The sequence below is a fragment of the Cheilinus undulatus genome, linkage group 22 (genome assembly GCF_018320785.1).
Source record: "Cheilinus undulatus linkage group 22, ASM1832078v1, whole genome shotgun sequence".
In the NCBI taxonomy this organism is placed as follows: domain Eukaryota; kingdom Metazoa; phylum Chordata; class Actinopteri; order Labriformes; family Labridae; genus Cheilinus; species Cheilinus undulatus.
This window is the reverse complement of record NC_054886.1, coordinates 35,077,161-35,098,869: the sequence shown is the minus strand read 5'-3', so window position 1 is coordinate 35,098,869 and position 21,709 is coordinate 35,077,161. Positions and strand designations below refer to the sequence as shown.

Sequence of the window (21,709 nt, the reverse complement as noted above, 5' to 3'; positions counted from 1 at the left end):
AGACAGAAGTCTGAGATTAAAGACAGAAGTCTGAGATTAAAGACAGAAGTCTGAGATTAAAGACAGAATTCTGAGATTAAAGACAGAAGTCTGAGATTAAAGACAGTCTGAGATTAAAGACAGAAGTCTGAGATTAAAGACAGAAGTCTGAGATTAAAGACAGAAGTCTGAGATTAAAGACAGAATTCTGAGATTAAAGACAGAAGTCTGAGATTAAAGACAGAATTCTGAGATTAAAGACAGAAGTCTGAGATTAAAGACAGAAGTCTGAGATTAAAGACAGAAGTCTGAGATTAAAGACAGAAGTCTGAGATTAAAGACAGAAGTCTGAGATTAAAGACAGAAGTCTGAGATTAAAGCTGGATTTTGATTTAGAATTCTAAAAATAAAATTCTGATTTAAAGTCGGAATTCTGAGACTACAGATTTTAAGTGAAATTCCTGAGATTGAGGTCTCAATTCTGAGAAAAAAAGGCAGAATTCTGAGAGTAAGATTTTAAATTAAAGTTCTGAGAATAAATTAGAATCCTGAGAGTAAAGTCAGATTTTAAATAAGAATACTTAGATATAGGCTAATTCAGATTTAAAGTCAGAACTCTGAGACTACAGTCAGATTTTGAGTCAAAATTGAAGTCAGAATAGTGGGAATAAGTCAGAGTTGAAGTCAGCATACTGGGAATAAGTCAGAGTTGAAGTCAGAATACTGGGAAGAAGTCAGAGTTGAAGTCAGCATACTGGGAATAAGTCAGAGTTGAAGTCAGCATACTGGGAATAAGTCAGAGTTGAAGTCAGAATACTGGGAAGAAGTCAGAGTTGAAGTCAGCATACTGGGAATAAGTCAGAGTTGAAGTCAGCATACTGGGAATAAGTCAGAGTTGAAGTCAGCATACTGGGAATAAGTCAGAGTTCTGAAATTAATGTCCAGATTCTGAGATGAAGTTCGAATTCTGAGTCACATTTTAAATTGGAATTGTGAGATTAAAGTAAAATTTTAAATTGGAATTTTGAGTTTGAAGTCAGATTTAAAGTCGTAATTCCGAGATTTAGATGAGAATTTGGAGCTTAAAGTCAGATTTTAAAGTGGAATTCTGAGATTGAAGTTAGATGTAAAATGGAATTTTTAGATTTCTTGGTATTCTGAGATTAAAGTCAGATTTAAAGTCAGAATTCTGAGTTTAAAGCTTGAATTTGAGATCAAACTCAGATCTTAAAATGGAATCCTCAGATTCCATAGTATTTTTTTCATTCTCAGATTTAAAGTCAGAATAGTGAGATTTTATTCAGTATTCTGAGATTAAAATCAGATTTTAAATTGAAATTCTAAGATAAAATTTAGATGCTAAGTCAGAATTCTGAGATTTAAGTCAGATCTCAAAATGGAATGCTGTGATTAAACTCAGATTTGAAGTCGGTATACTGAGATTTCAGTCAGAATTCTGAGATTAAAGTCGGTAAATTCTACTATTAAGCTTTAATGTTGTGATAAAAACATAAAAAGGAATTTATAAATGTCTTTCTTTTATCACATTTATGTTCTTTTAAAAAGGAACACTGGGGATGTAACATCCTTTATTTCACAACACCTGCAGAGGGACACACAAAAGGAAACAAGAACGCTAGATCACCAGTGTTCTACTATTTGATCTTCCTTTTTGATCAGAACACAAAAAATAAAAAACATTTATTTATCTATTTCTTTTAGGAAAACAAAAACAGAGCTAATGGAAAAAAAAACAAACACAAAGGATTGTGGGATTTGTAGTTCCTTCATCCTCTTAAAGGAACGGTACATGTTTTTCTATCACCTTTTTTCAGAGATGCTTCAGCACTGAATCGAATGTCATATAGTCACGGGTGTTTGTGATTGGTCAGTCTGGCCCGGGATAAAAAAAAGCACTGATATAGTAATGTTTAGAAAAAGTCAGTGGAGGTTCTGAAAGATGGTTTCACCTCCAGAACCACAGCTGGTGATAAAGTGGGCAGGCACTAGTGAGCGCTGTATGGAGCCACACATTTCAAAGGCAGATGACAATGTCTGAGAATTTTCTACACCGTACTGTGGATGGATGCTGTAAAAATAGCACAAAAACTAAATCAAACATTGAGACAGAGGCTGGGCGGGACGGCCACATCTTCCACCTGTTCTTCCTGGACCGGATAAAGAAGTTACTTTAGGAGGGTGCGCTTTATTATGAATGGTTTTATGTTTATTATATGGTATATTTTGGTTACATTCCATGGTTTTGAATAAACATATAGTCTAATCTAGTGAGAGGATAAAAATGAAAATTTAAAAAAATATCCAAACAAAAACAAAATCATCAGTAAAAAAAAATGTCATAACCTAAAACTAAAAAGTGTTAAACATTAAAACAACCATTCTTTTTTTTCCCCACAAAAACGATCAACATTAAAATGTATCAGTGTTAGTAAAAGCTTAACTGGGATCCTATTTACAACATTCAAAAACAAAAACATTATCTACTCTACTCGTGGTTCTTTTTTTAATATGTAATGCACGTAGTGTTAAACATTGACACTTAAAACATTCAACAGGTTCAACAGGTCATTGGATACCAAGTTTGTTTTTTCTTTCTACAGCTGAGAAAAATTAAAGACAATGGCTCAGTCCCACTACACCCCTACCCCAAACACAGCCCTATAGACCTGGGTCCTTCACATCTGGGGGAGGGTGTCCCAGTTTTGTGGAATTAAGGGGGGAAGGGTGACATTAGACTGCAGGTTTTCAAAGAGGCACACTTAAAACTATCGTTTTCTGAGCATGCTTTCTTTGATGTTATTCATAGTAAATGTGGCGTCCCATTGTGTGTGTAGTATAATCTGAGTCATGAAGCTCTTCACGTTCATTTATAAAGTTTGATCAGGTCACATTTATGGATTTATTTGTAGCAGACACGAGAGGATTGAACTTGATATCTATAGAGTTATTGTTTAGAGCTCCAAGTAGCTCCAGTAGCTTACAGAGCAGCTATGTGTGATACGCAGGTACATCTATGTAGCTACATTAGCATTAGCTACTGTTGTTGGAGCTCATGTTGCTAAAGCTAAATATGCTATAGATAACAGAGCAATGTAGCTAAAACTGAGCTCACAAAGCAGCTACGTAAGCTATGTGGATGTTATCTAATTATGTAGCTAAATAAGTTTCAGCTTATTTGCTTAAGCTCACGTATACAGCGCTACATAGCCTGAGCTAAGCTCACAAAGTAGCTATGCATGATAGTGATACATACAGTATCTAATTAGCTACATTAATTTTAGCTACGTTTGCTAGAGCACATGTTGCTAAAGCTAGGCTCACAAAGCAGCTATGCAAGCTACTTAGATATGTTCTCAACGTAGCCATATTTGCTAAAGCTTACTTTGCTAAAGCTAACTTAGCTATGGATAACAGAGCTACGTAACTAAGATTATGCTAAGCTCAGAGCAGCTATGTACAATAAGTAGATACATTATCTATGAAGCTAAGTTAGCTTTAGCTACATTTGTTAAAACTTACATTGCCAAAGCTAACTTAGCTATAGATAACAGCGCTACATAACGAACATAGCTTAAGCTAAGCTCACAGCAGCTATGTGCAATACATAGCAATATTATCCACCTAGCTACCATAGCTTTAGCTACGTTTGCTATAGCTCATGTTGCTAAAGCTAGGCTCACACAGCAGTTATGCAAGCTAATTAAACACATTCTCAATGTAGCTATATTTGCTGAAGCTTATTTTGCCAAAGTTTACTTTGCTATGGATAATAAATCTACATAACTAACAGATTACGCTAAGCTCACATAGCAGCTATGTACAATAAGTAGATACATTACCTATGAAGCTAAGTTAGCTTTAGCTACATTTGCTAAAGCTGACATTACCAAAGCTAACAAAGATATAGATAACAGTGCTACATAACAAACATAGCTTGAGCTAAGCTCACAATGCAGTTATGTGCAATATGTAGAGATATTATCCATGTAGCTACCATAGCTAGGTTTGTTAGAGCTCATGTTGCTGAAGCTAATCTCACAAAGCAGCTATGCAGGCTAGTTAGATACATTTTCAATGTAGCTACATTAGCTAAAGCTTACCTTGCTAAAGCTTACTTAGCTTTGGATAACAGATCAACATAACAGTTTATGCTATGCTCACATAGCAGCTATGTACAATAAATAATCTATAAAGCTAAATTAGTTTTAGCTACATTTGCTAAAGCTGATATTGCCAAAGCTAACTAAGCTATAGATAACAGCGCTACATGATGAACAAAGCTTAAGCTTATCTCACAAAGCAGCAATGTGAAATACGTAGACACAATTTCTACGTAGCTACCATAGCTTTAGCTACATTTGCTTGGGCTCATGTTACTAAATCTGAGGTATAGATAAAAGAGCTAGGTAGCTGATGTAGCTAAATCAGGTTCACAAAGCAGCTATGTAAGCTACTTACATACGTTATTTACGTTGCTGTGTCAGCTTTCGCTACATTCCCCGCAGCTTGGTGAAGCTGACTTAGCTAGAGATAACAGAGCTAAGTAGCTTCCATAGCTAAAACTGAGCACACAAAGAAGTTTTGTAAACTACAAAGATACATTATCTAAGTAGCTATGTTAGCTACATTTGGTATAGCTCACATTGCTAAAGCTAACCTAATTAACTGATAATAACCCTCAGTGTTGTAAGAGCTATCATTTCTTCCTGTGTCATTGAGATCTTTGAGGCTTTGGGCCTGGATGACGGCTATCAGGAGGCTGAAGCAGTGGGGGGCTTGGGATGGAGGAGTAAAAGCTAAAAATGGGACTGAGCCAAAGCGTCTTTCCAAAAGAACGTCCTTGTGTTGATTTCTTGTCCAAGACACAAAAGACTAAGGCATCTGTACAAAGAACCAGACATTATGTACATGGACCAAAGTCCTTCTCCCAGACCAGTCCAGTACCCGTGGAGGTTAGTCCATCAGTGCATCCACGGCTGGCTCTGCTGATGCCTCTTCATGTGTGTTTTCATGGAGTGACTCTGGGTGAAGCCTCTTCCACAGATGGTGCACCTGTAGGGCTTCTTCCCATCGTGGGTCCTCATGTGATTGTTCAGGTGTTCCCTGCGGAAGAACGCTTTCCCACACACCTGGCACACACACGACTTGATGCCCGCGTGGAGCTTCAGGTGGAAGTTGAGATGACTGCTGCAGATATAGGTTCGTCCACACACCGAGCACTTGTAGGGTCTCTCCCCGCTGTGGACCCTCATGTGTCGTTTCAGATGTCCTTTCGATGACAGCGCCCTGCCACAGACGCTGCAAATCACCTTTTCATCACTGTGGATTTTCAGGTGAGCGTTCAGCTGGCCTCTTGTGTGGAACATTTTGCAGCAGATGTCACAGAGGTATGTCTTGTCCCTGTCCGTGTGGTTTTTCTCGTGAACTTTAAGTTGTCCAGAAGTTAAAAAGAGTTTCCCACAAACCTGACAGCCATGGCGTTTCTCCCCCGAGTGAATCAGCTTGTGTCGCGTTAGAGCTTTAAGGTCACAGAGGGACTTACCGCACAAGTCGCAGCTGTAAGGCTTGGTATCAGTGTGGGACCTGCTGTGAATCATCAGCTTTGCTTTTAAGGCAAATGATTCATTGCAGATATCACATTTGTGGGGTTTATCCTCCACATGTTCCCATCGATGATTTCTTAAAGTATTCTTAAATAGAAACTCCTTACCGCAGACGTCACATTTGAAGGGTTTCACTCCTGTGTGTATAGGAGCGTGCCCCTGCAGACTATAAATCGAGAGGAATTTCTTTCCACAGATGTCACAGCTGTATGTTTTCTTGTGACTTTCCAGGTGATTCTTCAGCTCCTCTGTGGACTCTGACTGTTCTCCACAGACTCCACAGAGTCTCTCTGCCTCCTCTACGTGGATCCATGAATGCTTGATCAGCTTGTTATTGGACCACCTCAGAGTTTTACAGACTTGACAGGACAGAGGAACTGGCAGAGAGGCCTTGGTTGGTTTACTTTTGGGGATTTTGACAACAGAACGTTTGACTTGTGCTTTCTTTTTTCTCTTCGAGGAGTGCGGTCCAGAAATCTTGTCTTTCAGCTCATCTTCACTGCCTGGTTTCCACTCTACATCTTTTTCATCATCCTCCTCCTCGTTATCAACATCTTCACTGTCGCTGTCGGCTGCAGAGCGGTCCGACTGAATGATCAGATGATCGGATTCATTGCTCTCCGCTCCTTCGGGACTGTTGAGGAAAAAACACTTTCTTCTTAAAATCCAACTTTGACCTGGGCACAAACAAAACGTATAGTGCCTCAAAGTAGTGAAAGCTAAATAAAAAACATGCAATGGGAAATAAGTAACGGCATAAATATTTACCCCATGCTAGTCAGTATTTAGTAGAGTCACCTTTGGCCGCAATCACAGCTATCAGTCTGTTTGGATAGGTTATAAGCCTTCCAGGGCCGGCTGCTGAGAAGCATCCCCACAGCATGATGCTGCTGAGAAGCATCTCCACAGCATGATGCTGCTGAGAAGCATCCCCACAGCATGATGCTGCTGAGAAGCATCCCCACAGCATGATGCTGCTGAGAAGCATCTCCACAGCATGATGCTGCTGAGAAGCATCCCCACAGCATGATGCTGCTGAGAAGCATCCCCACATCATGATGCTGCTGAGAAGCAACTCCACAGCATGATGCTGCTGAGAAGCATCCCCACATCATGATGCTACCACCAGTGTGCTCCACAGTCGGGATGGTGTGTTTGTGGTGACGTCAGTATTTGGCGTCTTGTCTGATGGTCTCAAAGCTCCATTCTGGTCTCATCAGACCAAAGAACTTTCTTCCTCTTGACCATGGAGTCTCCCACAGTCCTTCTGGTGAACTCTAGTCCAGACTGAATCTGAGTTTTCTTCAACAGTGTCTTTCTCTTTGCCACTCTCCCATAAAGCTCTGACTGGTGAAGAACCCGGCCAACAGTTGTTGTCTGCAGAGTCTCTCCATCTCAGCTGCTGAAGCTTGGAGCTCCTTCAGAGTAGTCATGGGTGTCTTGGTGGACTCTCTCACTAGTCTCCTTCTTGCACGCTCACTCAGTTTGTGAGGACGGCCTAATCTCGGCAGATTTACATGTGATTTAACTGAACTCTTGGGGATGTTCAGAGACTTGTTTCCATTCCCTGACTTAGACTTTTCAATAACCTCTTCTCTGAGTGTTATTTAGTCCTCATGGTGCAATGGTAACCATGGATACTGACACTGAGACTACTAGCACAAGCTGTCTGGACCTCTGTTGAATTAATCAGTCACTTTAAAGGGGTGAATATTTATGCAGATACTTGTTTTACATTACAGGTTTTTATTCCAGGGTGAATACTTTAACAGGCACTGTGGCTTATTTATGGCTGTTTTAACTTTTACGTCGGACATTTCAGTATTTTGTACGAAAGAAAATACACTTCATGACCAGCATGTTTGGACCTACCTTGCCTGTGGTTTCTCCTCATTTGTTGTGTCCTGGCTGCTCAGGGGTTCATTTGGCCCCTAAAACAAGCAAACTGTTAAATTTTATCCTTTTGTGAGGTTCAAACATGTCCATTTGAAGCAGCAGTTTGTTAATCATTTACTGAAAGCTATACATTTCACGCGCAACAAAGATAAGTTGCATTTTTGCAGTACTTGGGGATATGGCATCAAGTTCAATGGTGATAAATGTTGGTAAAAGTAAACTGACTCCCTTATAGTGTCAAAATACAGTACCAGGCATTGGATCACCTGAAATAAGACAGTGTTCTACCTTGAGCCGTATATAAAGCGCAGATCTTCCTTTCCCCTCGGACTTGAGAGCCTTTTGAATTTCCTCTGGAGTCATAACCTTTAGTTTAAGAGGTTTCAGTCTTCTGGTGGGATTTATAGTAAAAACATCAAACTCTCCCATCAACTGAGGGAAGGACACCTTCAGCAGGTCCAGGAACTCTGCCTCCTGCAGGCCCCGAGGACACCTCACCTCCTTTAACTGTGACTTTAACACTAAAAAACAAAGAAAAACGCAAGTTTTAGGAAAGCTTTATATAAAGATTTTGCCCTATTAACACTGTGTATATATATATATATATATATATATATATATATATATATATATATATATATTTTTTTTTTTTTTTTTTTTTTTTTTTTTTTTTTGCAGAGGCTGCAATGATACTGCAGTCACACAAAGACAGTGCTCATCAAGGTGTGGACCTGTGACCTGTGCCTTTAGATTTAGGGATGCACGATATTGGATTTTTGCCAATATTTAAAGATTCATTATAGCCAATACCGATATCAATATCGATATTTAATTATGCTTTTTGGACAAGAAATTTCTGTCCTTTTGAAAACACTTTAAGGTTTGAGAATAACCAAGGAAACAATCTTTAGTAGTTCAATAAACAATTCAAAGTTTAAAGAATGAGGATAAAAAAGAGAAAGGCCTCAACTGACAGAGGCCTGTTGGTTAAGCCTAAAACTGCATTAATTTATTAGTATATACGGGCAAATTTTACAGTCAGTATATGCTGAAATACACAGGCAAAATATCGGGTGTAAATATCGGCAGAAATTTTGATATCTGCTGTTACCGGTATTTGCCTTTATTAGCTAATATCTGCCAATACCGATACCAGACCAATAATATTCTGCATCCCTATTTAGATTCTTCTGGGACTTATCAAGAATAGTGTTGGGTGATTATAACTCCTAAGATTAACTATGTTAGCTGCATGTTACCGCTACACTTTCCTCCCACACTTATCAAAACATATAATCTGATGATAGAAAAGTTTATTTGGGCTGGAAAAAAACCTTTATTCAATTCTTTATGCATCAAAAGATAGAGGGGGGTTATCTTTACCAAGGATAGATTGGTATCATCTATCTTTTTCTCTGTTTCAACTGACTAAAATACACCTTCCTCCAGCTAAGGTCCCTTCTTGGGTCAAAACTGAGCAGCAGTTGGTACAACCCTTTTCTATTGAGACGTTCCTTTCACAGACAGACAGGCCGGCTCCAATTAAAGACCCTGTGCTAGTCTTTGCTAGAGAATCCTGGCAAAGGGCACACCAAATAACAAAATCTAATCCATCATTAACAGCTAGATCTTCCTTATGGTATAATAAAAAGCTCTTAATAGATAAAAAAGAATATTGTTTGGCATAAATGGATCAGAGCCGGCATTCACACCATTAGAGATGTGATGGATGAGGCAGGATTCAGCTCATCTGATGAAATTAAAAACAAATAAAAGTTGGATAACTCTGAATTTTGGAAGTTCTAACAAATTAGACATTGCATCCTTGCAAAAAAAAAATATTCTCAAAGAGAACACAGGCATTCAGGAGATTTCACTTAAGATGGAACAGAAAACTAAGGGAGCATCAAAATTTTATGAATATGTTAGAAGCACACAAGTGCCAAAACTGGATGGACTGAAGAGGTGTTGGGAGAGAGACCTGGATCAGGAGATCTCAGATGATAACTAGAAACAAATATTTGCTTCATGGTTTTGCCATTCACATGAAGCACAATCACAACTAATTTTTTATAAGATCTTAAACAGATCCTATTGGTCTCCCTCTAAATTAGCACGACCTAAACTCAGGAACAGTGACACATGCTGGAGATGTGAAAAAGAGGTAGGAACCCTGATGCATATGCTATATCACTGTGACAGGACAGAAATAATGTGGGTTAAAGTAATTTCTTTCCTGAATAAGTTGTTTAACATTAATTTGATTAAAAATCCCACTTTATACCTTTTCAGAACACTACTAGTTAATGTTGAAATAACAAAACGGAAAAAAATGTGGTGCCGTCTGGCCCTGATGACTGGCTGTAGGATTATCTTGTGCCATTGGAAATCATCCAGTATGTCTACTTTTAAAGAATGGCTAGAGCTGTTGAGCACAATGGCTGGGAAGGAGGAGCTCTTTCTTGACGTGTGGGGCTCTTTTCTGGCGCATTTGATGGATGCTAAGGAATGAGGCTGTTGAATCTGTTTAATATCAAAATATTGTCTGCTTGGATTTCCTAGGGTTTACTTTTTGTTCATGTTTTTGTTTCTTTCTCCATTCTGGCTTAAGTTGAGCATTATTGTTAGAAAATGGACTTTCTTTTGGGTTAGTAAAAAAAAAAAAAAAAAAAAGAGAAGACACATGACTCAGCAAGATGTGCAGTAATGTATATTTCACGACAAGCTGTAATGTGATAACTGATGTCTTTCTGTAAATGTGGTTCCAAAAAAAAAAAAAAAAAAGAACAGCGTTGGGCGAACAAGTTATACCAAAAGCTTGGGGTGGAATAAGGGAAATTCAAATTCCCAAGGAGAAGAAGCCCAATTCCCAAGAAGTAGCCCAATTCCCAAGGAGAAGGAGTCCTTGGGTAAGCCAGGGCTTCCCTCCTGAATACAGACGATAGGACTTTCTTTAGTATCATGGCACAGAAGCTAGCAACTACTTCGAAATACCACAATGTGGAAATCAGGGATCCTGGGTTTTGCTGGGTCCATTGAGCAAGCAAGCATAATCTGGCAGGCATGTCACCCTGGCTCTGACTCTCTTGTCCTCTTCCTCACAGTGTTTCCTCTCCTTTCTCTGAACTCATCTAGGTTCTCTTCTGTCCTCTCATGAAAGCTTGAATATAAAGGGGTGTCGTGCATACAGCCTAACCTGATATGGATGACTATTTCTCACCCTGGCTCTGCCTCTTCAGTGCCTGTTTCTGACAACTTTTCTCCTTTTTTGCCATGATGCCACTGGGAACATCAATGGTGACACAACAGCAAATGTGTCGAAGTATTTCCCTCCCATCAATCAGGCTGCATGTGAATTATTATCTAACTGAACAAATGGCCTCACAGGCCATGTATGACCCGGAGGCCAGATGGGGACAATGTGAAACAGACAAAGCTGCTTACTCTAAAACGTGAATCTCCACCCACTTGCAAAACTGTCGAAGCAGCAGAGAAAGCTGCAAAGTTGCTTTGCCTAAATAGTGCAAGTTTTCAAGTTACTGTACGCTCAACATCCCCATTGGTTACTGGAATTATGGTTGCCATCTTACCGCCTTTTTTAAGAATGTTGATGTTGGAGTCCTGCAGCAGGCAGACTCTGAGGTTTATAAAGGCAGTAGTCCTGCCCCTTTTCTTCAACGCTGGACGTCTGCAAGGACAAAATTAAATCAAGGAAAATCACAAACAATCCTTTAATCAGAATTTAACTTCTCACCTTCAGGGTGACATATTCATTAGTTTTTTCACATCACATTTGAACCTTGTATTTTTCATCTGGAAATCTGGGTCCTTAATGTCTTCATGAAATGAGGGGGCCAGTGACTCCTCATTATACTGATTGTGGCTGCTGAGTCCTCCCCACGAATTGTTCCCATCTGAACAAATGAGAAGAAAAAAAGAGCTCTTAAATCTTGTTTTGGAATACACAGACTCTGCAACTAAAACTAAGAAAAACATAAATACTAAAAGTAAAAGTATAGCAGGTATCTTAATAAATGTAAAAGGCATACGTGTCTGCCGGCCTTCCTCCTCTAATATCCCACCTTCCCAGTCTGCCTCCTCTTCACATTCAGGTTCATCTGGATCAGAAATAAAGGTTTCAAAGATTTATTCAACCAACTGTTTTCAGATACTTCGCACCCCTATATTTTTCATATCTTTCAATCTAAATGTGCAAGCAAACCGCTGCACATAGCACCAGTTGTAGAAATATGTTGGCAACATTTTGGTGCCGAAACATCACCAACGTTTGAGCAACTAAGACACTTTAAAAGACTTCTCTGGCCAAGTCTGATCATTTAAACATTTCATACTAGCAAGCAGCACTGAACCCAACCTTGCACTTCTGCACATGCCAGGGTTGGGCACACACTGGGGGTGTGGCACAACTGCAAAATGGGCTGTCTCAGTGATGTCTATCAGACACTGAAGGGTTAAACGGTGAGGAACTGCTATGTCTTTTACAAAGGACGTATCAGCACACGTTATAGCAACCACCTGAATCATGCCATGCAGGTCATACTGAGTCTCAGTAGGTGGCGCTTTGACAGTTGGGACACAGATATGTTAGGAAGTGAGCTGTCATGACACAAGGACAATTTGGCGCAATCTGCACCCTGTATGCTCGAACAACAGTCACTTCCTGTTACACGGCAAGACAAACTTTGAGGAACCACCAAAGGAACAAGGTATATTCTAGCCCTACAAAAAGGTTACATGGTTTTGAATTCATTTTGTAGGAGCAGTTAAATTAACAATGATGGCTGGAAATGTCCACTCTCTCCAGCGCTGGTCAACATAAAATCAAAGAGGCGGACATCCTGTTTGGGTGGCGATATGGGTCCAAGAGACCTTTTTTTTTTTTTTTTTTTTTTTTTTAGCATGATAACATACCTATCAAATCTTAAAATCCTTTTAATTCAGTGGGGCACCACTAAGGTAGTACAAGTGGTTTAAGCTCCATTTAAAACAACATCCTGTTTCATGGCGACTAATGGGTCAACATGGAAGCAACTGCTGGGAAAGACCTGTAAACTTGTAATAATAGCATTGGTGCAACATAAGGCAAGGCAAGTTTATTTGTATACCATAAAGATATATCAGTTTGGTTGTGGATTTGCTCTTTTTATTTTAAGAAAATATTCTAATCCATTTGAGACATCAAACTTTGAAGAACCCATGGACACACCCTTCTACTTCTGTACAAGACTGTGAAAACCTCCCATCCTTGAGGGTACTTTTGGCTTAGCCAGTGTTGACTATTAGGTAGCAAAAACAGGAAGCACTGAAGTAAAATAGTTGAGTGAAATGAAGGTCTACCCCTTCTTTAAATCAGTGAAACCATCAGCTCTTTAGGTGTAATGTAGATAACAGAGTCAGATCCTCACCTATCCTACAGAGAGTGACCCGAGGACGAAGAATAGCCTCCAGCTGGATCCTCTGACGGTCAATCTCCTGCCTCAGACCCGCCGCCTCCTCCTCATACCCGGCTACGGTTCTCTCTACGACTGCGAAGATCTCCCATCCGGCTGTTGTCAGTTTCTCTGTAACGATTCCTCTCACTATCTCTGTGGATGAGTTAAAAAGGATGTTAATACTTGACACCTGAAGAAGGATGCCTGGGTCAACTTGTTTAACCTGCTGCTACCACCGCTAGTCCCCAGATGAGCAGAAGATAATGGAGGGAGAAACTCATGCCTGTGCTAGTGAAGCTCTGATAGCAGTATCAGGGTCGAGTGCCGATACCAAGCCTAAGCCAGATGTTTACAGCAGATAGAAACTTATATTAACAGCTAATATAGACTGATATTTCAAACTGATATAGACTGATATTTACAGCTGATATAGACTGATATTTACAGCTGATATAGACTGATTTTTATAGCTGATTTGATTGATATTTACAGCTGATATAGACTGATATTTAAAACTGATATAGACTGATATTTCAAACTGATATAAACTAATATTTACGGCTGATATAGACTAATATTTATAACTGATATAGACTGATATTTCAAACTGATATAGACTAATATTTACGACTGATATAGACTGATATTAAAAGCTGATATAGATTGATATTTACAGCTGATATAGACTGATATTTACGGCTGATATAGACTGATATTTAAAACTGATAAAGACTGATATTTATGGCTAAATAGACTGATATTTACAGCTGATATAGACTGATATTTACAGCTGATGAAGACTGATATTTCAAACTGATATAGACTGATATTTACAGCTGATGAAGACTGATATTTCAAACTGATATAGACTGATATTTCAAACTGATATAGACTGATATTTACAGCTGAGAGAGACTGATATTTACAGCTGATATAGACTGATATTTACAGCTGATATAGACTGATATTTACAGCTGAGATAGACTGATTTTTAAAACTGATATAGACGGATTTTTACAGCCAATATATAGACTGATATTTACAGCTGATATAGACTGATTTTTACAGCTGATATAGACTGATTTTTACAGCCGATATAGACTAATTTTTACAGCTGAGACAGACTGATGTTTACAGCCAATTTATAGACTGATGTTTACAGCTGATATAGACGGATTTTTACAGCTGATATAGACTGATATTTACAGCTGAAATAGACTGATGTTTACAGCCGATATAGACTGATTTTTACAGCTGAGACAGACTGATGTTTACAGACGATATAGACTGATTTTTACAGCTGAGACAGACTGATTTTTACAGCCGATATAGACTGATTTTTACAGCTCAAATAGACTGATATTTACAGCTGATATAGACTATTTTTTTACAGCTGATGTAGACTGGTTTTTACAGCTGATCTAGACTTATATTTACAGCTTATAAAGTCTGATATTTACAGCTGAGAGAGACTGATATTTACAGTTGAGATAGACTGATATTTACAGCTGAGATAGACTGATATTTACAGCTGATATAGACTGATATTTACAGCTGAGAGAGACTGATATTTACAGCTGAGATAGACTGATTTTTACAGCCGATATAGATTGATATTTACAGCTGAGATAGACTGATATTTACAGCTGATACAGACTGATATTTACAGCTGATATAGACTGATTTTTACAGCCGATATAGACTGATATTTACAGCAAATATAGACTGATATTTACAGCTGAGATGGACTATTTACAGCCGATATAGACTGATATTTACAGCTGATATAGACTGATATTTACAGCCGATATAGACTGATATTTAAAGCTGATATAAACTGATATGTACAGCCGATATAGACTGATATTTACAGCTGATATAGACTGATATTAAAAGCTGATATAAACTGATATGTACAGCCGATATAGACTGATTTTTACAGCTGATACATACTGATTTTTACAGCTGAGACAGACTGATTTTTACAGCCGATATAGACTGATTTTTACAGCTCAAATAGACTGATATTTACAGCTGATATAGACTGATATTTACAGCTGATATAGACTGATATTTACAGCTGATATAGACTGATATTTACAGCTGAGACAGACTGATTTTTACAGCCGATATAGACTGATTTTTACAGCTGATATAGACTGATTTTTACAGCTGATATACACTGATATTTACTGCTGATATAGACTGATTTTTACAGCTGATATAGACTGATATTTACAGCCGATATAGACTGATATTTACAGCTGATATAGACTGATATTTACTGCCGATATAGACTGATATTTACAGCCGATATAGACTGATATTTACTGCAAATATAGACTGATATTTACAGCTGATATAGACTGATATTTACAGCTGATACAGACTGATATTTACTGCTGATATAGACTGATATTTACTGCTGATATAGACTGATTTTTACAGCTGATATAGACTGATATTTACAGCTGATATAGACTGATATTTACAGCTGATATAGACTGATATTTACAGCTGACATAGACTGATTTTTACAGCTGATACAGACTGATATTTACAGCTGATATAGACTGATATTTACAGCTGACATAGACTGATTTTTACAGCTGATACAGACTGATATTTACAGCTGATATAGACTGATATTTACAGCTGATACAGACTGATATTTACTGCTGATATAGACTGATATTTACAGCTGACATAGACTGATATTTACAGCTGATACAGACTGATATTTACTGCTGATATAGACTGATATTTACTGCTGATATAGACTGATTTTTACAGCTGATATAGACTGATATTTACTGCAAATATAGACTGATATTTACAGCTGATATAGACTGATATTAACTGCTGATATACACTGATATTTACTGCTGATATAGACTGATTTTTACAGCTGATATAGACTGATATTTACTGCAAATATAGACTGATATTTACAGCTGATATAGACTGATATTTACAGCTGATACAGACTGATATTTACTGCTGATATACACTGATATTTACGGCTGATATAGACTGATTTTTACAGCCAATATAGACTGATATTTACAGCTGATATAGACTGATATTTACAGCCGATATAGACTGATATTTACAGCTGATATAGACTGATATTTACAGCCGATATAGACTGATATTTACAGCTGATATAGACTGATATTTAAAGCTGATACAGACTGATATTTACAGCTGATATAGACTGATATTTACTGCTGATACAGACTGATATTTACAGCTGATATAGACTGATATTTACAGCTGACATAGACTGATATTTACAGCTGATATAGACTGATATTTACAGCTGATACAGACTGATATTTACAGCTGATATAGACTGATATTTACTGCTGATACAGACTGATATTTACAGCTGATATAGACTGATATTTACAGCTGACATAGACTGATATTTACAGCTGATATAGACTGACATCTCCTTATACCAACATTATGCTGATATTTACAGCATTCCTAGAAAACAGTGCTTTCTTCTGTAAAACAGGTTCAATGAAGCTTTAACTTTTCACACTGCTGAACTCAATGAATCAAAAATATTTAAACTAACTGAATCAGTTTCCCACATCACGAGTGATTAAATAAGCTGTCCCAGTCCCCCAGTTAAACCAGAGAAAATGGTTTCAGACCAGTTTACCCTAACTGGAGCATGATCAACCATTATCATCTCCTAACATGCACTGGGAGCATCTTCATTAGTCTGGGGTTTCTCTTTGGATTCATGGGGGGAAAGCTACTAAAAGACAGAAATTAAAAAACCGTCCCATCAACACTGAATTCACTGGCATATCGATCATTAGAAATGGGGGGAGTATCGATTAAAATCGGGACAGAAAATGGAGGATTCTCATTATTTAGAGTCAGAGGAGGCGGAGGTGATGTTTCAGTTAAACTGGAATTATCCCGGTAATTGTCTTTATCGGATGTAGGCCTTCTCTTTGTTTAGATCTTTAACATGATCAGGTTTTATGTTGTGTTTGGTCCACAGCATCAGTTACCCACCACCTATCCGACAGAGAATGACTCTAGGCCGGTCGATCTCCTGCCTCGTACCCGCCGCCTCCTCCTCATACCCGGCCACGGTTCTCTCGACCACCGCGAAGATCTCCCGCGCTGCCGTCGACAGCTTCTCGGTAACGATTCCTCTCAGTATCTCCGCTTTAGACAGCTCGTACTCCATGAAGTCCACCTGGGTGCCAAACATTACGTTTACCCCTTCCATTTTTTAGGATGCGCACGCTCATAAATGTCCGAGTGGAAAACATCCGCAGCAAGGGTTCCGCTACAGCTCTGCTTGAATTACTGCCAGGTTATCGATAAATTCAGATTTATTAATGAATAAAAATGAAAAATATATCACACTAAAAGGAGGCCTGGGATCATCATTAATGCACGAGTCTTTACCTGGTGTGGCAAAGTCTAATTGTATGGAGGGCCAAAGCAGACATGTAGGTGCATCTAAAAGAACGGAATAAGGTGGAAGGTTACTTTTACCCCATAAGGTCTTATTTTTTTAAGGTCTCTCAGAAGAGAAGAGAGATCAAAATTTACATGTTATTACAGGGCATGGAGTACAACAAATTTAATATAAAAGCTTTTTATACACGTACGGTTTGTCCTGTAAAAAAGGGTAAGGGCTGCAGGTTTTTTCATCTTTTTCTAATTCTGAGAAAAAGTCAAAAATTCTGATTTAAATCTACTGTAACATTAAAGTCAGAATTATGAAAAAATTAATCTGATGTAAAATACACGGCAGCATTTGTTTCCACATTAAACACATTTTTGCAAGTTTTCACTACTTTGTAATTCCATTTTATGACTTTAGCTGCCAATTTTGCCACATTTTTGCACTTTTAAAACCATCCTCGCCACATTAAAACATTTTAAGCCACTTTGTACCATTGTTTCCACCCATATTTGCCCCTTTTTCTGTTCTGAATACATATTTACAGCTTTTATCCCGTTTTTGCATCTGTTTAAACCATTTAACTATTTATGCCACCAATTTTGCCTCCTTGACTTTTTCTTATACCAATTCTAGCCCCTTATAACATTTTTTGCCCATCTGTAACCAATTTTTTAAACATTTTTTGTGTCCATCTTTGCCACTTTTTGCTGTTTCTTAAAGATTTACTAAATAAGCCACCCATTTTTGCCTCCTTACATTTTTTAACCTGTTTTAGCCCCTTAAACCATTTCTTGCCTATTTTTAACCACTCATTTGTAACCTTTTTTTTGCTTTAACCCTATTTTTTCCTTTTTAAATACATTTATGCTACCTTTAAACTGTTTTCACTACTCACATCACCCATGTTTTTCTTTTCTTTATAGATATCCGCAGCTTTTATCCCATTTTTGAAACTTTTTAAACCATTTAACTACTTTAGCAACCAATTTTGCTTCCTTACCGTTTTTAAACCAATTTTAGCCCCTTACAACCATTTTTTGCCCATCTGAAACCACTTTGTAAAAAAAAATTGTGTCCATCTTTGCCACTTTTTGCTGTTTTTTAGACATTTACTAAATAACCCACCTGTTTTTGCCTCCTTACATTTTTGAACCTGTTTTAGCCCCTTAAACCATTTCTTGCCCATTTCTAACCACTCATTTGTATCAATTCTTGCCACTTTTTTGCTTTAACCCTATTTTTTGTTCCTCTTTTAAGAACTAGTTTTTGCCACATTCTTACCACTTTGTAACATTGTTTCTGGCCATATTTGCCCTTTTTTTCCCCTTTTCTTTATACATATTTGCAGCTTTTTAGCCCATTTTTGCAACTTTTTAAACCATTTAACTAGTTAAGCCACCAATTTTGCCTCCTTACCTTTTTTAAACCAATTTTAGCCCCTTATAACCTTTTTTTGCTGATCTGTAACCACTTTAAAAAAAAAAAACTGTGTCCATCTTTGCCACTTTTTGCTGTTTTTTAGACATTTACTAAATAAGACACTCATTTCTGCCTCCTTACATTTTTTAACCTATCTTAGTCCCTTAAACCATTTCTCGCCCATTTTTAACCACTCATTTGTAACCTTTTCTTTGCTTTAACCCTATTTTTTCCTTTTTAAATACATTTTTGCTACCTTTAAACTGTTTTCACTACTCACACCACCCATGTTTGGTACTTAGAACCAATTTTTGCCACTTTTTAACCACTTTTCAAAAACTTTCCTGCCCATATTTTCTGTTTTATCCCATTTTAGCCTCAATAACCTATTTTTGCCACTCCTCCCCCATTTTTGTCTCTCATTAACGACTTTACCTCTCATTTCACACAATTTCTGCAACTTTTCACCGTTTTTTTTGTCTGTTTTGCGATTCTGTAATTACTTTCCCTCAGTTATTTCAGTTCCTTCTACTTTATTCTCTGGCACCCTGACAGTTGCACCAATCACAGCTTTCTTTTCAAGTCTGATATTACTTTCCAAAAAGTTTAGTTCAATATGCCCATTCACAAAAAAAAGGTAATTTTGTTTTTAACAAGGGTTTAAATTTTCAAAATTCCATATTTTACTACAGCATCCCCTTTATGGACAGCTGTGCCTGAGAATGCTGCATGAAAAAATCCTAAACTTTTAAACAACTGTCAAAAACTGATGAAAATTTAGAAGACAAACATGAACAGGCAGAGGAAATATGAGATACAGGGCGGGATATACCGCTTCTTTTATTAAAAGAAAAGAGATTAAAGGACACAGAGCAGAGAGGAAGCAAGGCCGACAGATTCAAGTAGACTCAAACAAGCACAAAGAGGAGTCGGAGAGTAAAGTACAGTTAGTATTAAATATATAACCTAACCTATCATTAACCTTGTATTTGCTTACCCATTTTACTAAAGCTGTCACTCAACAACACGTGAAGTTCATACATGGGCTTTAGGTGCCATGCTAACCACAGACTTCACTGAATTAAGGCTCAAAGAAATGAGTATATGAATTGACTCTGGAAATTCTCCCTAAATACCAAAGGTGGAGCGCTGTAAATGACCTTTGCAATTTCAGACACACTACTCTCCTTGTGAGCCAACCAATATGCCACTAGGATCCGACAATGGGGCTCCTGCGTTCCTGTGTTCACCAGCAAGCACATGCGCGTGCTTCCACACTGTCCTCAGCTCTCAGGAAGCCTGTGAATAACACCAAGGAAACTAACAACTCTGAGCAGCTTGGATTTTACTCTTCATTTCCACCACTAAAAGCAATTTCTGCACAGCCAGTGTTTTATATGAGAAAACGTTGTTAGCTGCAAAGATCGGGGTAACTTCCAGTGATGGTTTGAAAGCTACGAAACAGAGCCCTGCTAGTTTTTCTGAAATCAACGTGAATGTAGAAGAACGTTTATTAGAGTTAACCCCTGTGCCCTCCTCGAATTTACTACCCTCTGGACACCTTCGAGGCAAAAATGTACATGTACAGAAAAATGACCATTAAATCAGCATACATCAATATTTTTTTCTACTTTTTTTTCATAAATCTCTTTAACAACTTCAGACCTGCTGCAATCTAACAAACATTCAATCATTTTCAAGATTTAATCCCTTTAAATGCAAGTTTGATTATTTGAAATAATCTATTTTTCACTACAAAAAAACAAACAAAAAAAGATGATTATTTTCCATATAATAAATAGTAGAAAGATGGGGCTTTGGGGGTGATGAGAGTCTTGGATGGGTCAAAGATTAGCAACAAAATTGATTTTATTGCATTAATATTTTCTACATAATGTCAGAAATACCCTCCTGACATCTTCGAGGCAAAAATGCCCCCATTGAATTCCATTAAAACCAGGTTTTTTTAATCTCACTGTCATTGCAGTATAAAATCATGCATTCTTTAATGTCAGCATTTCAATGTGAAGAAGTCTAGTGAAATTTGACATTTTTACCGTATTCCACCAGATTCAACCATTTACTCATTGTAGGACCATGCACCAGATTCTTGTATTTTTGCCCGTTATATTATGGAGAGTTTTGTGTGAGTTTAAAATTCTAAGAATTATTGAATGTTTGGTAGTTTTGAGCAAGTCTGAAGTTATTAAAGAGATTTATGAAAAAAAAGTAGAAAAAATATTGATGTATGGTGATTTAATAGCAGTTTTTTGTACATGTACATTTTTGCCTCGAAGGTGTCCAGAGGGTAGTAAATTCATTGAGAGAGTATGAATGACATTTAAGAGTACAACATGTTGGATTTCAAAAATGTAACTAGAAAGAAAAGTTCCTGTAAAAATTCATGCCACAAGCTGTAAAACTGACAAAATGATCACAAAAATGCCCGAGGAGGGCACAAGGGTCAATAAATGTTACAGCTAAAAGCCTCACTGCAGATACCCGTGGCTTTGTGTAACCTCACAGTGAAGTGCTAAAATTTAAGATCACACACCAGCAACTTCATTTCAATTGCCATCGAGGAAACGCTTCATCGTTTAAGGTAAGAGCATGACATTTTAAGAGACAGTCAACAAAGCTGCTTTCATATAATGCAGCTAAAATGTGACAGCAGAGTGCGAGTGACAATATGGCAAGTGGTATGAGCGACTCATCATCCCAGTGACAAATATACAGATTTAACACTGGAATTGAATGGATGAATATTGGTATTTGGGTACCCAAAAGCCTGGTATCGGATCCATGTCAGAGCTTATAGGTAGTTTCCACCAAGCGGTCTGGCTCAGTTCGGTGCGGAATAGCGCACATCTTTTTGCATTTCCATTGAGCAAACG

The 21,709-nt window shown here is 37.7% G+C and overlaps 1 protein-coding gene across 2 annotated transcripts; it reads right to left on the bottom strand.

Annotated features, from left to right (window-relative positions):
* Positions 1-2,245: 2,245 nt before the first annotated feature.
* LOC121505080 (zinc finger protein 436-like) lies at positions 2,246-17,209 on the bottom strand. 2 transcript variants are annotated; one of them, XM_041780219.1, is made up of 8 exons: positions 16,991-17,209; positions 12,926-13,105; positions 11,549-11,617; positions 11,299-11,413; positions 11,090-11,187; positions 7,788-8,020; positions 7,476-7,534; positions 2,246-6,237 (listed from the first exon to the last, which is right to left on the bottom strand). In XM_041780219.1, the coding sequence occupies exons 1-8, from the start codon at positions 17,190-17,192 to the stop codon at positions 4,962-4,964; spliced, it is 2,232 nt and encodes a 743-aa protein (XP_041636153.1). In that variant the 5' UTR covers positions 17,193-17,209; the 3' UTR covers positions 2,246-4,961. The 2 variants fall into 2 exon arrangements, with proteins under 2 accessions (XP_041636153.1, XP_041636154.1); XM_041780220.1 differs by having other exon boundaries at positions 11,582-11,617.
* Positions 17,210-21,709: the final 4,500 nt, after the last annotated feature.

What these genes read in the sequence shown, in the direction of transcription:
- LOC121505080 (XM_041780219.1), bottom strand. Translation starts at nt 17,192, where the DNA reads ATGTTTGGCACCCAGGTGGACTTCATGGAGTACGAGCTGTCTAAAGCG. An exon ending in CATTCTCTGTCGGATAGGTG is followed by an intron (nt 13,106 to 16,990) that starts GTGGGTAACTGA and finishes ACTCATCCACAG; the next exon opens with AGATAGTGAGAGGAATCGTT. An exon ending in GGAGGAAGGCCGGCAGACAC is followed by an intron (nt 11,414 to 11,548) that starts GTATGCCTTTTA and finishes TCATTTGTTCAG; the next exon opens with ATGGGAACAATTCGTGGGGA.